This window comes from Myzus persicae, unplaced genomic scaffold (assembly GCF_001856785.1).
Source record: "Myzus persicae strain clone G006 unplaced genomic scaffold, MPER_G0061.0, whole genome shotgun sequence".
Taxonomy (NCBI): Eukaryota; Metazoa; Arthropoda; class Insecta; order Hemiptera; family Aphididae; genus Myzus; species Myzus persicae.
In genome coordinates, this window is record NW_019102203.1 from 249108 (window position 1) to 267150 (window position 18043).

An 18043-nucleotide genomic window follows, 5' to 3' on the forward strand; every position below is an offset into this window, starting at 1 on the left:
AAATTAAAATACATATTATTATTAATATTATTAATATTATGTTTCTAATCATTCAGTTGTTAAATATCGATTGGTTTTAAAGTTTGTTTTTGGAAAAAAATTAAGATATATAGTCAACAAGTTTGCCTGATTTTACTTGTACGAACAATGTAAATTCTACACTCAACTATTTGTTAGAAGTCTGTAGTTGTAGAAAAATAAGTATGTACTTAGTTAAAAGCATCCTATACCTACAAATAAAAACGAATCATACGAATTAAACATTAATAGTGTTGAAAATATCAATTAACATTTTTCTCTGAATTATTTCACTTAAATGTTATTATTGCCTTAATTTGATACTTTAAGCTGTTATTTTATGTAAGCACTTAATATTCAATTTCTATAATAATTAAAATTTATTTTACTTAAAATTGTTCTTATTAGTTTGTGCAAAAGTTAGGTCATAATATAATGTTTACAATATTTACATACAGTTTCGGACAAATAAAAATATAAATTATGTACCAATATATAGGATTCTAAGAAAATAGAAATCTTTTATCTTAAACTTTAAAACATTGTGGAAATTCAAAATTAAACGTATTTACAAATAATGTGAAGGGTAGTCCATTTAAATGTTTACAATTAGAATTTTTTTTTCACATATTTTTTATGTCATTGAAAAACATTAATTATTATAATTTTTATTGTTACGGTCTTTTACATTTTACTCTTTTGAATTATAATATACATTTTTTGTTTGCCGGAGCAGAAGGGAAGTACTGGGTGTACTTCGATAATCTATACCTACTTAAAAAAATATGCACACATGCAGTGCCAAATATAAGAAGTTTTTAAAGTCATCTAACGATCGGAGTAGTGAACAAAAATGTTGTGGTATACGTCCTATTATAGTTATAAGTAATTAACTTTTTATTTGAAATTCAACTGTTATGTACTGAAAACTCAAACAAATTTGAAAATATATAATATGCCGTTATTTTAATTTTTAAATTAAATTTATTGGATTGATCATTTGCCATTTTTATATTTTTTTACATTTATATTATGTGACATTTTGAGTTTGTTTTAAATTTTAATAACATATTGAAATTAACGTTGATGGTTGATTCCTATTATTATAATTGTCATTATACACAAAACATTTTTCCTGAAAATTAATAAACAATTTTGAATGAATAATAGTAGATATAAAACAAATATTGAATATAAAAATACAGATTGAACGAATAACTTAACATTTTTAAATAAGAATAATAAAATATTGGGATTTTGTAAATTAATGTTTGTTTAATACCTTATCAGTATGTATTATTCATTTCTTACGAATCAGTTATTGCTTTTTTTAAAAGTTTTTCCAATGGAATATTAATTAAACACTATGGATGATATACACATCAAAGGACATTATTATTTCTTACTTTCTTAATAATATATAGGAACGACTTAAATGTCTCCTTTTAAATATTTGGTTTTGGAGCTGGGAGTTTGTAACATGTAAATGAGCTTTAAGTATTTAAATTAAGTAAATTTTAAAATGAGTTTGAAAAATTTCTGTGTGATTATATTAATATAGCTATAACATGGATGTTACGCAGTGTGAAAACAAGTGCTTTTAATCACAAAACGATTTAATACGTTAGAACTTTAAATTTATTTTATAACAATATTGTGCACATTTAAAAAAGACGGCCGTATACGCTCGTTATGCCGGTTACGTATATACTGAAAATATTTGAACCCGTTCGATATGATCGCCGAATAGAGCCTCTATCTTATCTTTTACTATCGATACAATGATTATGATACGTACCGAACAATGGACAATATGTACATTTTATTGAACATTTTTTTACTTATTATGTGACTTGTCCTGGTTGTAGAGTATATAGAATGTACCTTGTTATATCCGCATTTTTTTCTGGAAATATTATAAGAAATATCATTCAATTTGTCTTAAGAAATTCATAGAATTCATAAATAATATTTTCAAGTTTTACAACCAATTAAGATCCCTTGAAAACATAGTATTTGGCATCTGTTTTATTTTTATACTAACTGCTTATCAAGATTAATCAGAAAAAAGGCTTTATATTCGACTTCAGAAACAATTTTCAAACGATAAAATATATTTGTGGTTATATAATAATATTATGTTTTGTATTCTAAAAAGTGGTTAGTATTTCGACATGTTAAATTAAATAAAATAATAACTTTGATTTGGAAACACGTCAAGTTTCATAAACCGTTTTTGATTAATACGTTTACTTATCTATTACCTATTTGTTTTTTCGCGGACGAATGAATTAAATTGTTGAAAATTAGTTTCACGAATCACCACGACTTTTTTCGTAAATTGTTTCGTTCGTTTAGTGAGCGTGTGCGAAGGGATGTGGGCGTCTTATACTCCGACGCTTCAGTCCTGCGCGGTTGTGCGACACACCAATCACGTTGTCAGCACGTTGGCCAGTTGGCTTCAAACTCGCAGACCGGGACTGTATCGCGTTGCTTGTGCATTTTTCCGATTACGAAATATTTCGTAAACAATTAAAAAAAAAAAAAATTAATATTAATCTGTATTGAAAATGTATAGTAAAAAATAGAATGTATCACAAATAAAATGATAAAGAACATCTATAGGTAATCTATATATTTACGAAACAGGTATGTCAAAGCATAAAGACGCAGTAAGTGATACCTGAAGTCTTATATTGATAATCATATTAATATATAATAATGTCTGGATATAAATGATATAATATATTTTAAAATACTGATAGAGGTATAAATATAATATATAACGTAACTATAATAAATATAATTATTAAAACATTATTTGGATCCATTTTTTGTCTTGAAATCATTATCAAAACAACAAATAGAATTGTTTCTACGATTTATAAAATGCAATTATCGAAGGTTTTATTGAAAACATTACTCACGTTCATTTTAAGAATTCGATTTTTATTCTTTTAAAATAAATAGGTTTGTTCGTGTGCATATTTAAATTTCTTGGTATTAATCACACACGAACAAATAACATGTTTAAGGATAATTATATGTATAATATTAATTTATCGCTAAATATATTATTCAAATATTTTCTCAACATTTGATATATATGTATATTATTCGCTTTAAAACCATTGTCATGTTCAAACGAATTCAGCAAGTAAAGCTTTTAATTGTAATGTAAAACTTTTTTTTAGAATTGAACCACACGATTTCATCATGATTTCAAATTCAATCAAATTACTAGTATTACATTTTGGTCTTGTACTGGCGTTCGGAAATTGGGGTGAGTAAAAATATAATAATAGTGATAACTTAGAATTTGAATTAGTTTTCTTTTACACTATATCCGAAAGATATAAAATTTAAATCGATTATTATAATTATATTTCTTATTATTTTGGAAATTAATGAATTGTGTAAAGAAAACATGTGTAGAATTTATTTTGGTTTAAAACTAAAATTCTACGAGAAAAATGTTTTATTAGAATTTATTAAATACCATTTTTTTTCTTCAAATTATGTCTGCTATAGTAATTTATTCTAAAAATAATTATAAACTTTACATCTTTAAAATAACTCACAGTGATAACACATTAAATTCTTGTAACAAAAAAAAATGTTTGATGGCGATTTAAAATTTGTCATGTAATGTTCCAAAAATACTTTTCTTGACTCCAAAGTTTAAACTGTAATTTGATAAGTTACCTCTTACCTCTTTTGAATCCGGTCTATCAGGTTAGCGTGAAAAGATCCCTAAAGGATAGGAATACCTTAGCAACAACTTTATAGTGTCAGGAATTTCGATTTTAAACGTGATAGTGTTTCAACCCGTCACTCTTGGCAGTCGAACCCTTGAGATTTTGCTTAACCCTTTTAAACCCAATTCTCGTGAATGATATTTTTTTATTTAAAGTAAATAATTTTAGTCTTGTTTACTTATTTTCCATGTTATTTTAACAGAGTACAATAATTTTGATTTTTGACGAATGCAATTATTTAAAAACTTGATTGTAATTGGTAGTAATTTTCATATCGAAATAATTGCATAATATTTGATTGGTTTAGTTTCATCATAATATGAAAGTATTTGTCAATTGACATATTTAAAATAAATAATAGACCATCATTGAGTGGTATTGGTGAATACAAAAAAAGTCCGATACTTGTATATGTTAGTAATTTTGGTTCTTATAGTTATAGGTACTTGAGTATTTTGTTGAATATTCAGTTAAAATATAATGAAATCGTTTATACATTTTGTATATATTAGATGGTACACCAAATTAAAGAATTAAAAAATTAAAAAATTAATATATTATTTTATTTATATCAATTACTCTGAATGTATTTTAGATTTGGAGTGGTGCGACGAGTATAATATTATTGGTTTTTTAATGATGTGTACCTATTTTGTTACCCTTATTTAGTGATTTTCCTTAAAGTTTTTCTACAACGTTCGACATTGAGGGTAGTTATCGAAGCTGGTTACCAAGTTCATTAAATTTGGTTGAATTTCTTTGTCAAAAATAAAAAAAAAAAGTCAGTAGTAGGTACTCAGTATCTACTTCCCTTAATGATTGAAAAAACTTGAAAATGGGAGTATGGGAATATTTACACAACACCATTTTATCGCATAATTTACTTTCGTAAAAAGAAAAGAAAATATTGTAAAACTTTAAAATGTTCACCAAATATTTTTTTTGTAGGTCTAACATAATTTTTGAAATATTTTGGGGTTTCTGTAAGCTATTTATATTTTAACGTTTATATTTCTCGGTCAATATAGCATGAAAAATATCAAAACCACTTTGGGATTTTTTATTGAGCATTTGAAGTTGTAACGAACTTGGATACATAAACGAACATAAACGATTTCTCCTTAATCGCTTTAGTTATTTTATTGTAATTCAAAAAAATATTAATCGTAGAGATATAAAACTTTTTATTGTATCATTATTTTCTGCGAACAATATTAAATTTTCAAATAATATTTAGACTAATTTTAAGCAATTTATATTAAGAACCAGAAAAAAATTTAAGCTATTCTCTGTTCTTGACTATTTGGTCAATCTATCAAATTAATAAGAAAATGCAAATAATATAAAAAAAAAATTAATATAATTTCAATATAACATAAATGATCCTTAGAAATAGCTGCTAATCCACATCTCTCCATCATTTAGAATTAATTGTTTAATACAACTATTTATTGTTGGATTCAAATGCAATACGTTTATTTCCATTATTGTTGCGAAATTATCCACTCGAAACCCTCTAAACAGCAGAGAGTGTTCTCTGGTTTTTATTTTTAAAAGTATGTTTCATTATACTATTCACACCCATTATTGATTCCTTACATTTCTCTGATTATTATTTGTAACTACATTATATTATAGCCTATAAACTAAAACGTTTTTATCGTTTATCTCTACTGTAATGCAATTAAAAAAAAAGATAAGATACACCATCGATATAATTTACATGCTGAATAAAATATATTATTGTTAAGTATACCTGTATAAATAATTATAGTAATTATTATAATAATTATTATAGTAAATTAAACATTTTTTTCGATATTTTATAAATGCATATTAATCGGGTTTTTTTTTTCGCTGAAATATCTTATCAAACTATGCACTAGATGTATTTGTATTCCATCTTGTCTAAATTGTTCAAATAGTTATGCTATAATTTGCACCACAAAAATGTATTGTATAACTACGTATATTATGTTGCTTCAAATATCTAAATAAGGGAAGAACAGGAAAATTCATAAAAAAAATCGAATCATGAATATAATATTAATATGGTATAACGTATAAATCCTTAAGTTAAAAATTACTTGAGAATAAATCAGTATTAAAAAAATACTTTAATTACTTTCCGTAACAACTAAGTAAGTTTAAAGTGCAAACGTGTCCATTTCGTGAATGTTTTGGTGACTGTGCAATCTTTGGAAGTACCTATGTAATATACAAGCGATGTAGGTATACAATGTGGATCATGTTGACATAGTTGAATAATTTATAATGGGTTATCAAATATCTTTAGTAAAGTGTCCTCGGTCGTTTTCTGGGGTTGAAACTAAGGGTGGTTTATTATTGTGGATTTTATGCAAAGACAACCACGAAAGGAATTCTCACAATATGTGCACGAGGTGAGTGGATAAAACGGTGTCATCGCTGGTTCCAGATATGTTATTAGATGAAATTCGTCATCTGGTAAAATATGTTTAGGTTTACAAGTTCAAAGACAAACTATATTACAAATTACAATACCAAGTACTATACCGTAGCCGCAGGTATGTTAGAAGTTAGGAGAACTTATAGCCCGGCACAATATTCATAACGGCATTTTAAATCTAAATCCATAAAGACGTTGTTTGTATTTTGTTTTCTATTAGTATGTATAAAATCTTAACGATAAGTTTTTAATGGAATTGTGTTTAAGCGCATTTTTTTAAAATTAAAATTAGATTGATTTGTGTAAATATAAATATAAGCAATAAGACAAGACGCATCAGCTAGACGTAGACAAATAAACGGGGAAAAATTACACGAAGCCACTAATAAGGTTTTATTTTATGGTTTGCAATACTTACTTTGCACTTACTCAATCCCCAATGCATTTACATCGGAAAACCTATAAAAATGAAAATACTTAAAAAAATATTGCCAATTTAGGTCTCGCTAATTCTTAAAAAATAATTGTTGTTATTTATGATTTAATGGCTTAAATATTGAATTGTTAATTAGTAAATACTATCCGAGTTGACTCAACTCAATATATAATTATTTAGCGTTTTTGGACAATTCTTGTTCATTAATTATTGCATCTATTACAAATATAAAGTATACGTATGCTCATTTTATAATTGATTGTAATATACATGTAATATTATATTGAAAATAAAAATTTGCATACTACCACTTAGTTTATACACACAAATATTACGGCCATACAATTTAAAGCAGTGTGTAAACAATTAGATTACACTTTTGTGTGAATCAAAGGTTTAAAAAATCTAGTATTCTTGAATGGTTTTCATGAAATAACTATTTAAAGTTGTTTCATTGCAAACTTCTAACAAGATTTTCTCAGAACAAAGGCTTATTTTAGCTTTTCCAAACTATCCAGAATAACCTTATAAGATCACAAGAAAAGAGAGACGTAATATCTGAAATTGTAGAATATTACTGCTTAGAAACTTTAAGAAACATATAGAATCCACCATTTGGCTTAGGAATAATTCATATATTAAAAATGTGGAATGTACTTCATAATTTGTTTTAAAATAATTAGATTATTAAATACATTCCAATTTTAAGCACATGTACTCGAAAATCCCTATCATTATTAAATGTATAACTACTCGAGTAAAGAGTTTTTAATCTATCGTGATAAAATTATGTCACTGAAAATTTGAAAAGTTTTTTTTATAATACTTACTTGTTTAAAAGTTAAAATTACATTAAAACGATTTCAATATTCAAGTGTTATCACGTATTTGTTATGTTTAAATACATATACATATATATATATATATATATATATATATATATATATTTATTTACCTATTATGTTGTACGATTCAAAGTTTCTTTTCCCAACAAAATAAAAAATAATTCATCTAGTAGTTTAAGCAAGCATGTGAATATTTATGACCAAAAATATTTTGGACCAAATTTGTCGCGTATTTGTTAAATTTAGGTCTATATCATTTCGAAATGTTCCGAACTAGATTAATGCTGTTTACATAGTTTTGTCAGATACTTACAATTAGGCAAGTTTTAAGTTTATGAGCCAGTTAAGCATTTTTATTTTTTCCCACGTATCGAAGTTTTTCATTCTGGTTAACTGATCCGTAAAAGTTGAGAATCGAAAAACTTTTTCTGTGGCAGACACGGTAAAAGCCATCAGACAAGTTCGATGTCAGGAGCGTCGGTTTGATGGATGCTCTCTAATCACGGTAAACCACTTTTAACCGGCAATTTTCTTCTTCGCGTCCGCTTCATTAAACACATTAAGTACTCTATCTTTTTAAAACTCATCCTTAGGTCAAATAATAGTTAATTCTATAAACACTTAAATAATACCAACCCCGTTATAAATGTATCATAATATTATATTTAACTTTTCATATTTATTTTTGGTAAGTACAAAGATTTTAAGGGCATCCAATGAGAGTTCTACTACGTGTTGGAATGTTTTTAAGTTATTTTCCATTGTCACATTTTTGAGGCACTTTTAGAGTTTTTTTCGTATAGATTATATGTATAATTTTAACTTCTTTAAATTGATAATTTTATAAAGTGTTTATACATACAATTTTTTTTCATATAAAACTTCATTAAACTATTTTGAAATTTATTTTTCATCATTGCTTTTTATACGAGCTTAAAATTAAAATTATTCTATGATTAATAATTAGTTTTGTGGAAATTAACTTTCCGAGTTCAGCGTTTTTTAATTGTACTAGTAGGAAATAATCTGTAGGATATAATATAGTAGATAGGTATACCAAGAAATAATTATCTTATACTAGAACCATTGGTATCAAACTATATGGATGAGAAGTAAAATACGTACCAACACAATGTCAAATATTTTGTATTTATAATATTGATCCATTAATTTAATTTCATAGAATGGAATAATCAATAACATGGAATCAAATATTCATTCGATTAATGTATGTTGTCGTGAAGTAGACTATATATGATAACATGTATTTAACTCATTTCGGTATGTAAAATAAAGCAAATCTGATTCTTATAACATGATATTATTGTTTTATTTTACTGTGTTTCACTATCTATATTATTAATATGATTACCCACTTAAGAAGGTTTATAGGGGAAATAAACTATACGAACATGTTTCTTTTTAATAATGTACGACCTTATGTAGAATGGGTCACTTACATTTTAGTATTTTACAATAGTGACATTTCGACTGCCTTCATAATGTTGCAATAAAATACATCTGAACTCGTTATCAATAATTTATCGCAATGTATTTTTATTTTTTATGAATATTGGTGACACAATTGATTTTGTTGTTGAAAATATAACTCAGAGGATAGCGTTTTGTACGTTTGTTCCGGTCTTGGGCAATCATTATTCATTCCTGTTTTAGATAAGAAAACTAACCCCCTCCCACAGTTCCGGTTAAAATGCCCAACCTTTTAAACAGTAATTCCCTCCCTCTACATTTTTTTTTCGTTCCTATACTTTACCCTCGTGCAACCGAAGCTTTATCTACCCGGAAAAGCTTTTCCACGCAGACATGTTGTGAACATGCAGCTTTTGTCCATGACTGCATATAGAAATTGTATAATACCATACCTACACACGAGGCTGAAGTAAAAGTATGTTATAAATAAACAATAATGCATTTTATACAATTACAAAGTGCGTTTAGATAAGCTACTAATATTATAATGAATCAAATTTTATGTTTCTCATAGTAAATAATTATGAAATCGACATGTCTTAACTAATTGAATCTCATTTTTATTTAACTATAATTTATATTATATTCAAATTACTTGTTTGGTAAATTTTAATATGACATAATTTCGTTGTTTTTATTTTTAAATGTATACATTCGGACATTCCCAAGTCAGTATTGTATGATTCTTCAATGAATCAAATAAAATACTAATATCGTTTTATTATACAATATACTTTACCAAATCAATATTATAAGACCTACATACATAATACGCACATATCAATCGAAGTGTCAAATGTCTGTTGTACAGTAAAATATTGTGATATGTCTTACGAAACTACTAAATTATAGTAAATATAGGGTTCATGTTTTAAAATTTAACTAGCCATTACATGACGTGAAAATAAAATAAAACTGGAATAAAAAAAAAAATTGTCCAGAATCTCAACTTAACAATGCCATGGAGGCACAAGAAAATAGGTTCTATAATTATTTTAAAGGTGGTAAAAGTATTAAGAGCGAAGTGAATTAATCTGTTGTTTTTCCGGGGAAATGTGTTTATATTGTAGGAAGTTTTCAGTAAGTAGACTTTGATAGATTGTCTTGTCAGTCAGATTTAATAATACACCAGTGGTTGATGAAAAACAACGTTTTATGAATAGAAATTTTACCATAATTAACCGAGTCTATCAAAGTTTTTGAAGCACTAACGTTAAGACACTTGGATATTTTTATTTTAACTAGAAAACACGAATGTGTACTATATGATCTTCAAATACGGGGTTATTGTATTACAATATTTACCTCTGAAAACAGAATGTATTACAGTATATTACCACCTGTAATTAGTGGCAAAAACTGTTGGAGATTTTATGTGGTTACACCCACAAGTCGATCAATCAACTTGAGTTTTTTTTGTTTTAGTGTGAAATAAAAGGTAAAAAAAATTTAAAAAAACAGTAGATATAGGTTTTCTTCATTTTTTACCTCTCTTTCGCCCACCGTAGGTGGGTAAAATACTGTCAATCAACCTTATATCTTGATAAGAAAATAGCCTCATATCTTTTAAGCGGAACGCCCAAAGCTTATACTCTTCAATCAATCCAATGAAAGTATTTTATTCTATTTTTTTTATCCTCTTCGTTTAAACTTTAAACGTTTCGCTATTTTTTCCCAACGTAACCTAAAGCGTGGAAAATGTTTTTTTTCAGTTTTCAGTAAGCCCATTTAACTATTATTATTTATCTATGCACATTATCAATGTGTATAAATGTCTTAAGTTTGTTGATTCACTAAGATTACAATAATTATTTATAGCTTAGTGTGATATTTTATAAATTGAAATTATTCACATGAAATGATGGTATAATGTACCCTCCTGATACATTTTGGAAATGATAATGATCCTAAAATACTTCCGAATCTTTAGAAGAACGTTCCGAAGACTAAAATGTTGAAAAAATGTTTGTAACATATTATTCATTTTCCAAATTCCATCAGACTCGTACAGAGAGCTATTATAATGTAACAAATATTTTTTTGTACATATTTTGTAAAAGTAATATGACAGAATTTTTTAACATAGAGATATCAAAATTTACATTTTGAGATATTATGTTAGAATTTCAAGTACTTTTAATAAAGCTATATAATATATATGGTAATACTGACACTGTAATAATGTATTAAACTATTAAACTAAGTATATTTTATCATACATTTTATTTGAATGCAACGATTTATATTATTGATTTCGTTGATAGGTACTTCAAAGGTGAAGCATTTTTTTACATTTGTCATTTGCAAATATTTCTGGAAATTCATTGTTAGCAAAATTACATCAATGCATATTATCATAAAAAAATGTATTATTTTCAATTTCTAAAAAAAATTGTAGAGCTAACAATAATTAATTAAATTGTTTTTTTTGTTTATGGGAAATGAGTATGTGTAAAATATGTATAAGTACACGTTTTTCATAAGAACATGTGAATATTATACAATTTTGAGTTATATGTGATAATTATTAACCAGTAGATGTTAACTAAATATTAAAGGATTTAAAATTGTATGAAATCAACATTACATTTAAATATTCAATAGTTATATAATCCAATGAGAAATTGCATTATAAATTATTATTTTATCTATAGTTACGTAGGTATGTAACATCATTTGTATATTATGATCTTCAAATAAAATAATCTACCTATTGGTTATTAATTTTATAGATTTTTTAAAAACATGGATTATTTCAATCATGTAAAAATATTTACGTAATACTAATGTATGGATAATATATTTTTATTGAATTGTAATAATATAAACTGGAATTAATATGTTACCCTTAGAAATATGTTTACAATTTTTACTTAAAATTAACAAATCATAACAATATATTATACCTACCCATAATAATAAATATTATCTTTTATGTTCAATTAACATATTACTATTTGGATACATTTAAAAACCAACTTACGTGTTATTTTATCAGGCGTATGATTATGTCTTATTTATATTTTGTATTTTGGAGAAATAATAATATATCAACATTATTTTATATTAGTAAAAGAAAATCCTTAAATTCTATTGTAATAATGTTATTACTTTTTAGAATAAGCCATTATTAAATGACATAAATATAATTATTGTTGTGTGTTTTCAAAATGTATAGACTTTATATATAAATACGCTGTAACGTCTTAAGAAAAAATTTTCATTCATATTTCTTAAGTTCTATTTTTTTTATATATATTGGTAGGTACTGCTATTTAAAATTGTTCTAGAAATTTTTTTAGTAAAACATTTTTTACTAAATACAACAATATTTTGCTCATTTGATTAAACTTCTATTTTCCACCACTTTTACAAGTACAATATAAAAAAAAAAAAAATGAAAAATGAGAATGTCATTAACTCATATAATATATTCTAGACTGCTTATTTAGTAGGTACTATAATTATATTATACATAAGTAAAAATAGCGGTTTAGAAAATGTTATTAAGATCTTATAAGATCGAGGTTTCCGGGATGTTTATTACTTACCATTAAAAATATTTTGCTAACAAAAAGCCATCATAGAAATTGATTGAGTTATATAACACAAACACATATCAAGAGTACATTGTAAAATGCTTCATTATTTTATTTTATAATTTATTTTCCATGCATTCTATCACAGAAATTATTTCTACGGATAACCAATAAAAATGTTACGGTAGTAGATTTATGATAATTTCTTATCAATAGGTAAATTGTTTTTTATAGTCTATACAGCTTATTACATTTAAAACAAATTGTGTCTTATGACTTATTACTTATTCAACTGTTTTAGTCGCAACGTGTCTTCGAGGGTAGCACGTCTAAAATAATTTATTATTATGCAGTTTATAACCTGTAGTGTTGTTTTTTAGTTTTCAACATAGAGAAATGAAGACACTTATTGCATTCACGTGTCAATGCTTCCGACTATTATAGTATAGGTACTGTTCTATTTGACTCATATACACGGAATATTTTTTTTTGTTCTCGGGTTACGAAAGTCAAACATACGTCACGATCAATTGTGTTGTCGAAGTTTTATTTTAAAAAAGCAAAAAAACCGTCGTGTAGTAATCTAATTTACATGTTATTTGAAGTAAAGACATTTTCAGGCTTGCAGCATACGGCATGAAAGAACGGCAGGGCGAGACGTGACGGAGTTTAAAATGCAATTTTAAGCTCCTCATTCCTAACCCAACCAATCGGTTATATATATTTGAATTCAGACAAGAGTCTCAAACAATGTTGACCAAGTGTTTGATATTATTATTATTATTGTTATGGTTTTAATCGGATCTTTGATCGGAGGTAAGAGACAAAAAAAATAAAATAGAAATGGCACTAAAAAATCTTAATTAAAAACAATTCGGAAGTATTGCCAATTACGATTGTCTGTCTAAACTGGACGAACAAAGAATTATTTTCTTCTGTATCTAGGGCTATCTAATTCGATGTGCATTCGTTTCGGTGCGTAAACTCAATTTGGTTTTCATTCTTTCAGACGAAAATCAGTATTTTAATGATTGTAAATAAATACAATATCAAGGAAGCTTATGCGTATACAATTTTACTCATACATAACTTTTTTCAGAATATTTGAATTAGTAAATATTAATGCATGGATGTTGTATAACAGAGGTTTATACATTTATTATCATATAAAATACTCGAATTATTTCTAAGAGATATGTTTGACATTGTAATTCTCTGCACTGAATCTAATAAAAATTAGTTCATGAACTTAAATTGGAATTTAAATCATCCGAGAGCAACACATTTATTTGATTATCATTAATTCTGTTATTATAATTATATGTATAAAGTACATTATACAATATGATATAATGTTCATTGTATAGTTAGTATTGGGTAACTAAAATGTTTGGCTATATTTATAATGATTTCAGTTTATCATAAACTGTACTGAAATAATAAACTGACCACAAAGAATGAGTAAAGTAAAGGGTGATAATTTAATTTATAAAAATGTAATTAAATTTATCAATCACAGACTTGGATGTTTGAAAAAATATTTTATTTGAGTATCATAGAAAAAGATTAGTTAATTTCCTTAGGACTTTAAATTGTAATCGTAGCAACTTTAAACAGTCAAATATTACTTAAAATATTATTTTTTATACATTATTATGACACAACATATTATTTAGACTAATTTTAAGCTATTTATAATCATTTGAAATTTTTGAAGTTTTTTAGTTTACCTTTTTTTTTAATGATAACCATTTTTGAGTGCTGCCCAAAAGTTTAAAAATTTAGTACAATGTTCCATATAAATTGCTTTAATAGCAATTTAAAAATATTTTAACTTACATAGGCCTATTGTTTTATTATGAGGTATAAAGTTCAAATTTAAAAAAAATCAAATCAACTTGCAAATAATTTAAAAATTAAAGATTGCAAATTTTTATAAAAGGTTTTTCTTATTAAGTATATCTAGTTTATTTAAAAATATAAATAAATGCCCATATATAGTTTTTTGTAAACATTTTAAGAAATTACTGTGAAAATTGGATATATAATCGAAAAATATCAATTTGAGTTATTTTATTATAATTATAAAAATATCATTCATAGGAACTTAAAACTTTACAGTCACTACAGTTTTTAGAAAAATATATTTTATATGATATGGTGTCAAGTTATTTAGTTATTTTAAAAGCAATTTTTCGTTTCTACTTGCGTTAAATTAAAAAAAGTATACATATAAAATCACAGTTTGTACACTTGCACTTATTTTTATTTATATTATTATGAAATAGTTCATGGTGCCAGATTTAAGGATTTTAATTGAATGACCCATGAAACTCTTTTTGCTTTCCATATCAGTATGTTACGAAATCAATTAAGTACATTCGTAATATTCACATAATATTATAAGTGCGATGGGTTCCGTGGTCAGAAAGCCTATAATTTCAGTCACCCTAATAAGTTTATATAATGTAATAATGTGAATACATTAAAGGCAGATAAGTTGAAACTTGTTTCATATTTATATGTGTATAAAATATAGAAATGTCGATAACATGTCCAGTCGCAGTCTGTTGTTCTGCTCAGCCCTTCTGATGTAGGATATAGTATTTTTAGAAATAAAAATAATTCGACCTAACGCCGATTCGCCCTCGAGGCAGCCGGTATCGTTTATTACACACAGACACACAGACACACACACACACACACACACACACACACACACACACACACACACACATCCATACAGACCTATCACACATACACACACACACCCACACACACGCATTGGCTATACGTATGAGGTATATACGGATGTTTATTATATAGACTCCGTGATGCGGACGAAAGCTGTTGTTTTTCGTCTAAGGACCAAGTTGATTGCGAATCGCTGAAGCAAAAGTCTCTTCCGTGTGCGTGTGCTGCGAACCAGTTATTATATTATTTCCTATATTTCTTCCGACGTAGAAACACTCCGGTGCACCGTACCGGAACGAGAGATTCATATAGTAAAAAAAAAAAACAACTCACACACACAAAAATACAAAAAAAAAATATAAGAGCAATAATGGTCGTTGTAGTAGTTCTCACTTCTGAGATTCGGGGAACGATGCCAACCGTTCGTGCATTTCGAAACCATTCGCCGGTGCCATAAACTGCACATTCCTCGCGCGTTCTAATAAGCGACGTCGTGCTGACACTTGAGTCACCAGTGGTAATTGTTTCATAGGGCTCGTTTATATTATGCATACATTTTTTTTTTTTTCATTTTCCAACTCTAAGCTACTATATGCACGCGGTCTCAGAAAAGTAAAATTGTCGCCAAAGCAGCCGATTTAAAATTGCCTATGCCATTAAAACAGATTGAACGACCTTTTTCGCTTCGGTTTCACCGAAAACGATTTACACATACTTCGATAGTTTTATGTTTACGTTATATCGAAATTATCGAAAAATAAAAAATGCAATTCAAAGCTAAGGACTCGTTCATTATTATCTCAGGCCAATATTACCATCATGTTATGTTTATGATTCAATGAACAACACAGTCTGCATACGTAGGCACTCTACTGAATGTAGTCTATCCAAACATAATATTCTACATAAAAGTCATAGCAGTTTATGGTGTGCAAATAATCCGCGTTAATTATTATGTTTTTGAGTGAAGTTATGAAGTTAGATAGTTTAAATTTGTTGTACATGAATATTTTTTTTTCTTAAGTACACGTGAATGTCACTCACAAGTCAACTCAACTTCCTTGGTATTATTTACTTTTGGTTTTGTAATATTAAAAAATGGAGTTTCAAACTATATAAAAATAATACTTATAGATTCAACAACAATTCCCACAAGTATGCACATAACGATAATATAATATTTATATGAAATGGAATATGAATGCATATTAAAAATATCAAATTTTTCATACATTTTTGAATTAAATAACTGTAGTTTTATTTATTATTCTAACAAATATTTGACTTTGACTAAAGAGTATTTGCTTACTTATATATAACTACAAACACAACACGCCTATATACGATAATTTATTCACGATAAATTATTATTCAATTATATTTATGTCCTTAGAATTTGGAATGGGTTAACCACAAGAAATATATATAGTTTTTGTGCTCATTATGGTTTATTTCAGATTTCAGTATAATATTTATGAATAAATTCAGTTGTTAGATTTTACTAATATTGGTATGAATTTTTAATGACCAAAACAAAGTTCATACCATTAACCTAGTTACGGACGTGAATGTGTAGCCGATAAATTAGTAACTATGAAATCAATCAGAACTCGTAGTCCACACTCTACAATTCAATTTAAGGTATCGAAGAAATTTAAAAAAAAAAAAATGAATACATTGCATTAGAAATACAAATGTTATAATACAATTATTTAATTTTTCATCCATAGTTATAACACTAATTTGTTATTATCTAGGTTAACTGTAATTTTTTAGCAATTATAACTCACGGTTTAACAGTTGTAAAATAAAATGTCGGTATAAAGTACAATATTTACTTTGTATTCTTGAAAATAAATTTTGTAAGACGAAAAAATTGTATATTTATTTTAACTTCAAATAATGTTGATGTAAAATGCTTCTAAAATGAATCATTCCAAAATAATGTATTCAATCCTTGTTGTGAAGAAGTTCAGTATGTCAGACATAAAATCAATATACACTATATTTTAATAAGAAATCTTAAGTACACATACCAAAAAGTAAAAACAAAAGTTTAAGGAACTCTCATTATAGTATAAATTACTGTGCAGGTAATAATTATAAATAGTTTATTACTTTAAACAGCTCAAATTTCTCAGAAAAGGCAATTAACAAAAATGGTCTAAAATTCAATGGTGTATCGTATAAAATATGTACTTAATTAAAATCAATAATGGTATTTTATACATGTTTAAACCTTCTGGCCAAATTCTTAATCAACTGATGAAAAAATTTTAATCAATTTTTGTACATGATTGCATAATATTTAATAACGAGGTAATCACTATCACACCATCAATGTTGTTGAATTGCCTATACATAACGCCGTCTTGAAAGACAGACATTCCCTTCATTAACATTTAAAATGGCTTGTAGTAAAATATTGTACAAAATCAATTAGACCTAAGAAATAATTCTAATTTAATTTAACATATTCTTTTGTGAAAATTTCTATTTTCTAGCTTAAAGTATAGAACAAAGTTATAAATGCATTAAAAATGAGCTCAAAACTTCCTAAAAAAGTTTTGATCTCCGGATTAGAATAATTTATATACGTAAAAAAAAGATAAAAAAATAAAGAAATAGATTTTTAGTAAAAATCAGAAATCTTTTTAGTCACCTCTGTATTTCTTTTATAAGCTTTCAAACTTTCGATGTTGAAAGACAAAGTTTGCATTTATGGATTCATGTTTATACATTGAAATCTTTTTCCACGTGCAGGCGTTTGTATTTTGATTAATCAAAATAGTTATAAAATATGATAAAATTTGTTACTGTGCCTGTAACGTTAT

At 26.2% G+C, this 18043-nt stretch overlaps 1 protein-coding gene across 3 annotated transcripts in view; it reads left to right on the top strand.

The window, feature by feature from the left end:
- Positions 1-2452: 2452 nt before the first annotated feature.
- Positions 2453-18043, top strand: part of LOC111031530 (carbonic anhydrase-related protein 10) — a 111173-nt gene continuing 95582 nt past the window's right edge. For 2 of the 3 annotated variants that reach the window (XM_022311519.1, XM_022311521.1), the window contains exons 1-2: positions 2453-2667; positions 3213-3301. In XM_022311519.1, the coding sequence (XP_022167211.1) occupies positions 3235-3301 (67 nt within the window). In that variant the 5' untranslated portion in view covers positions 2453-2667; positions 3213-3234. Of the gene's footprint in view, positions 2691-3212; positions 3302-18043 lie in introns of all 3 variants that reach the window. The other variant, XM_022311520.1, reaches the window with a different exon arrangement.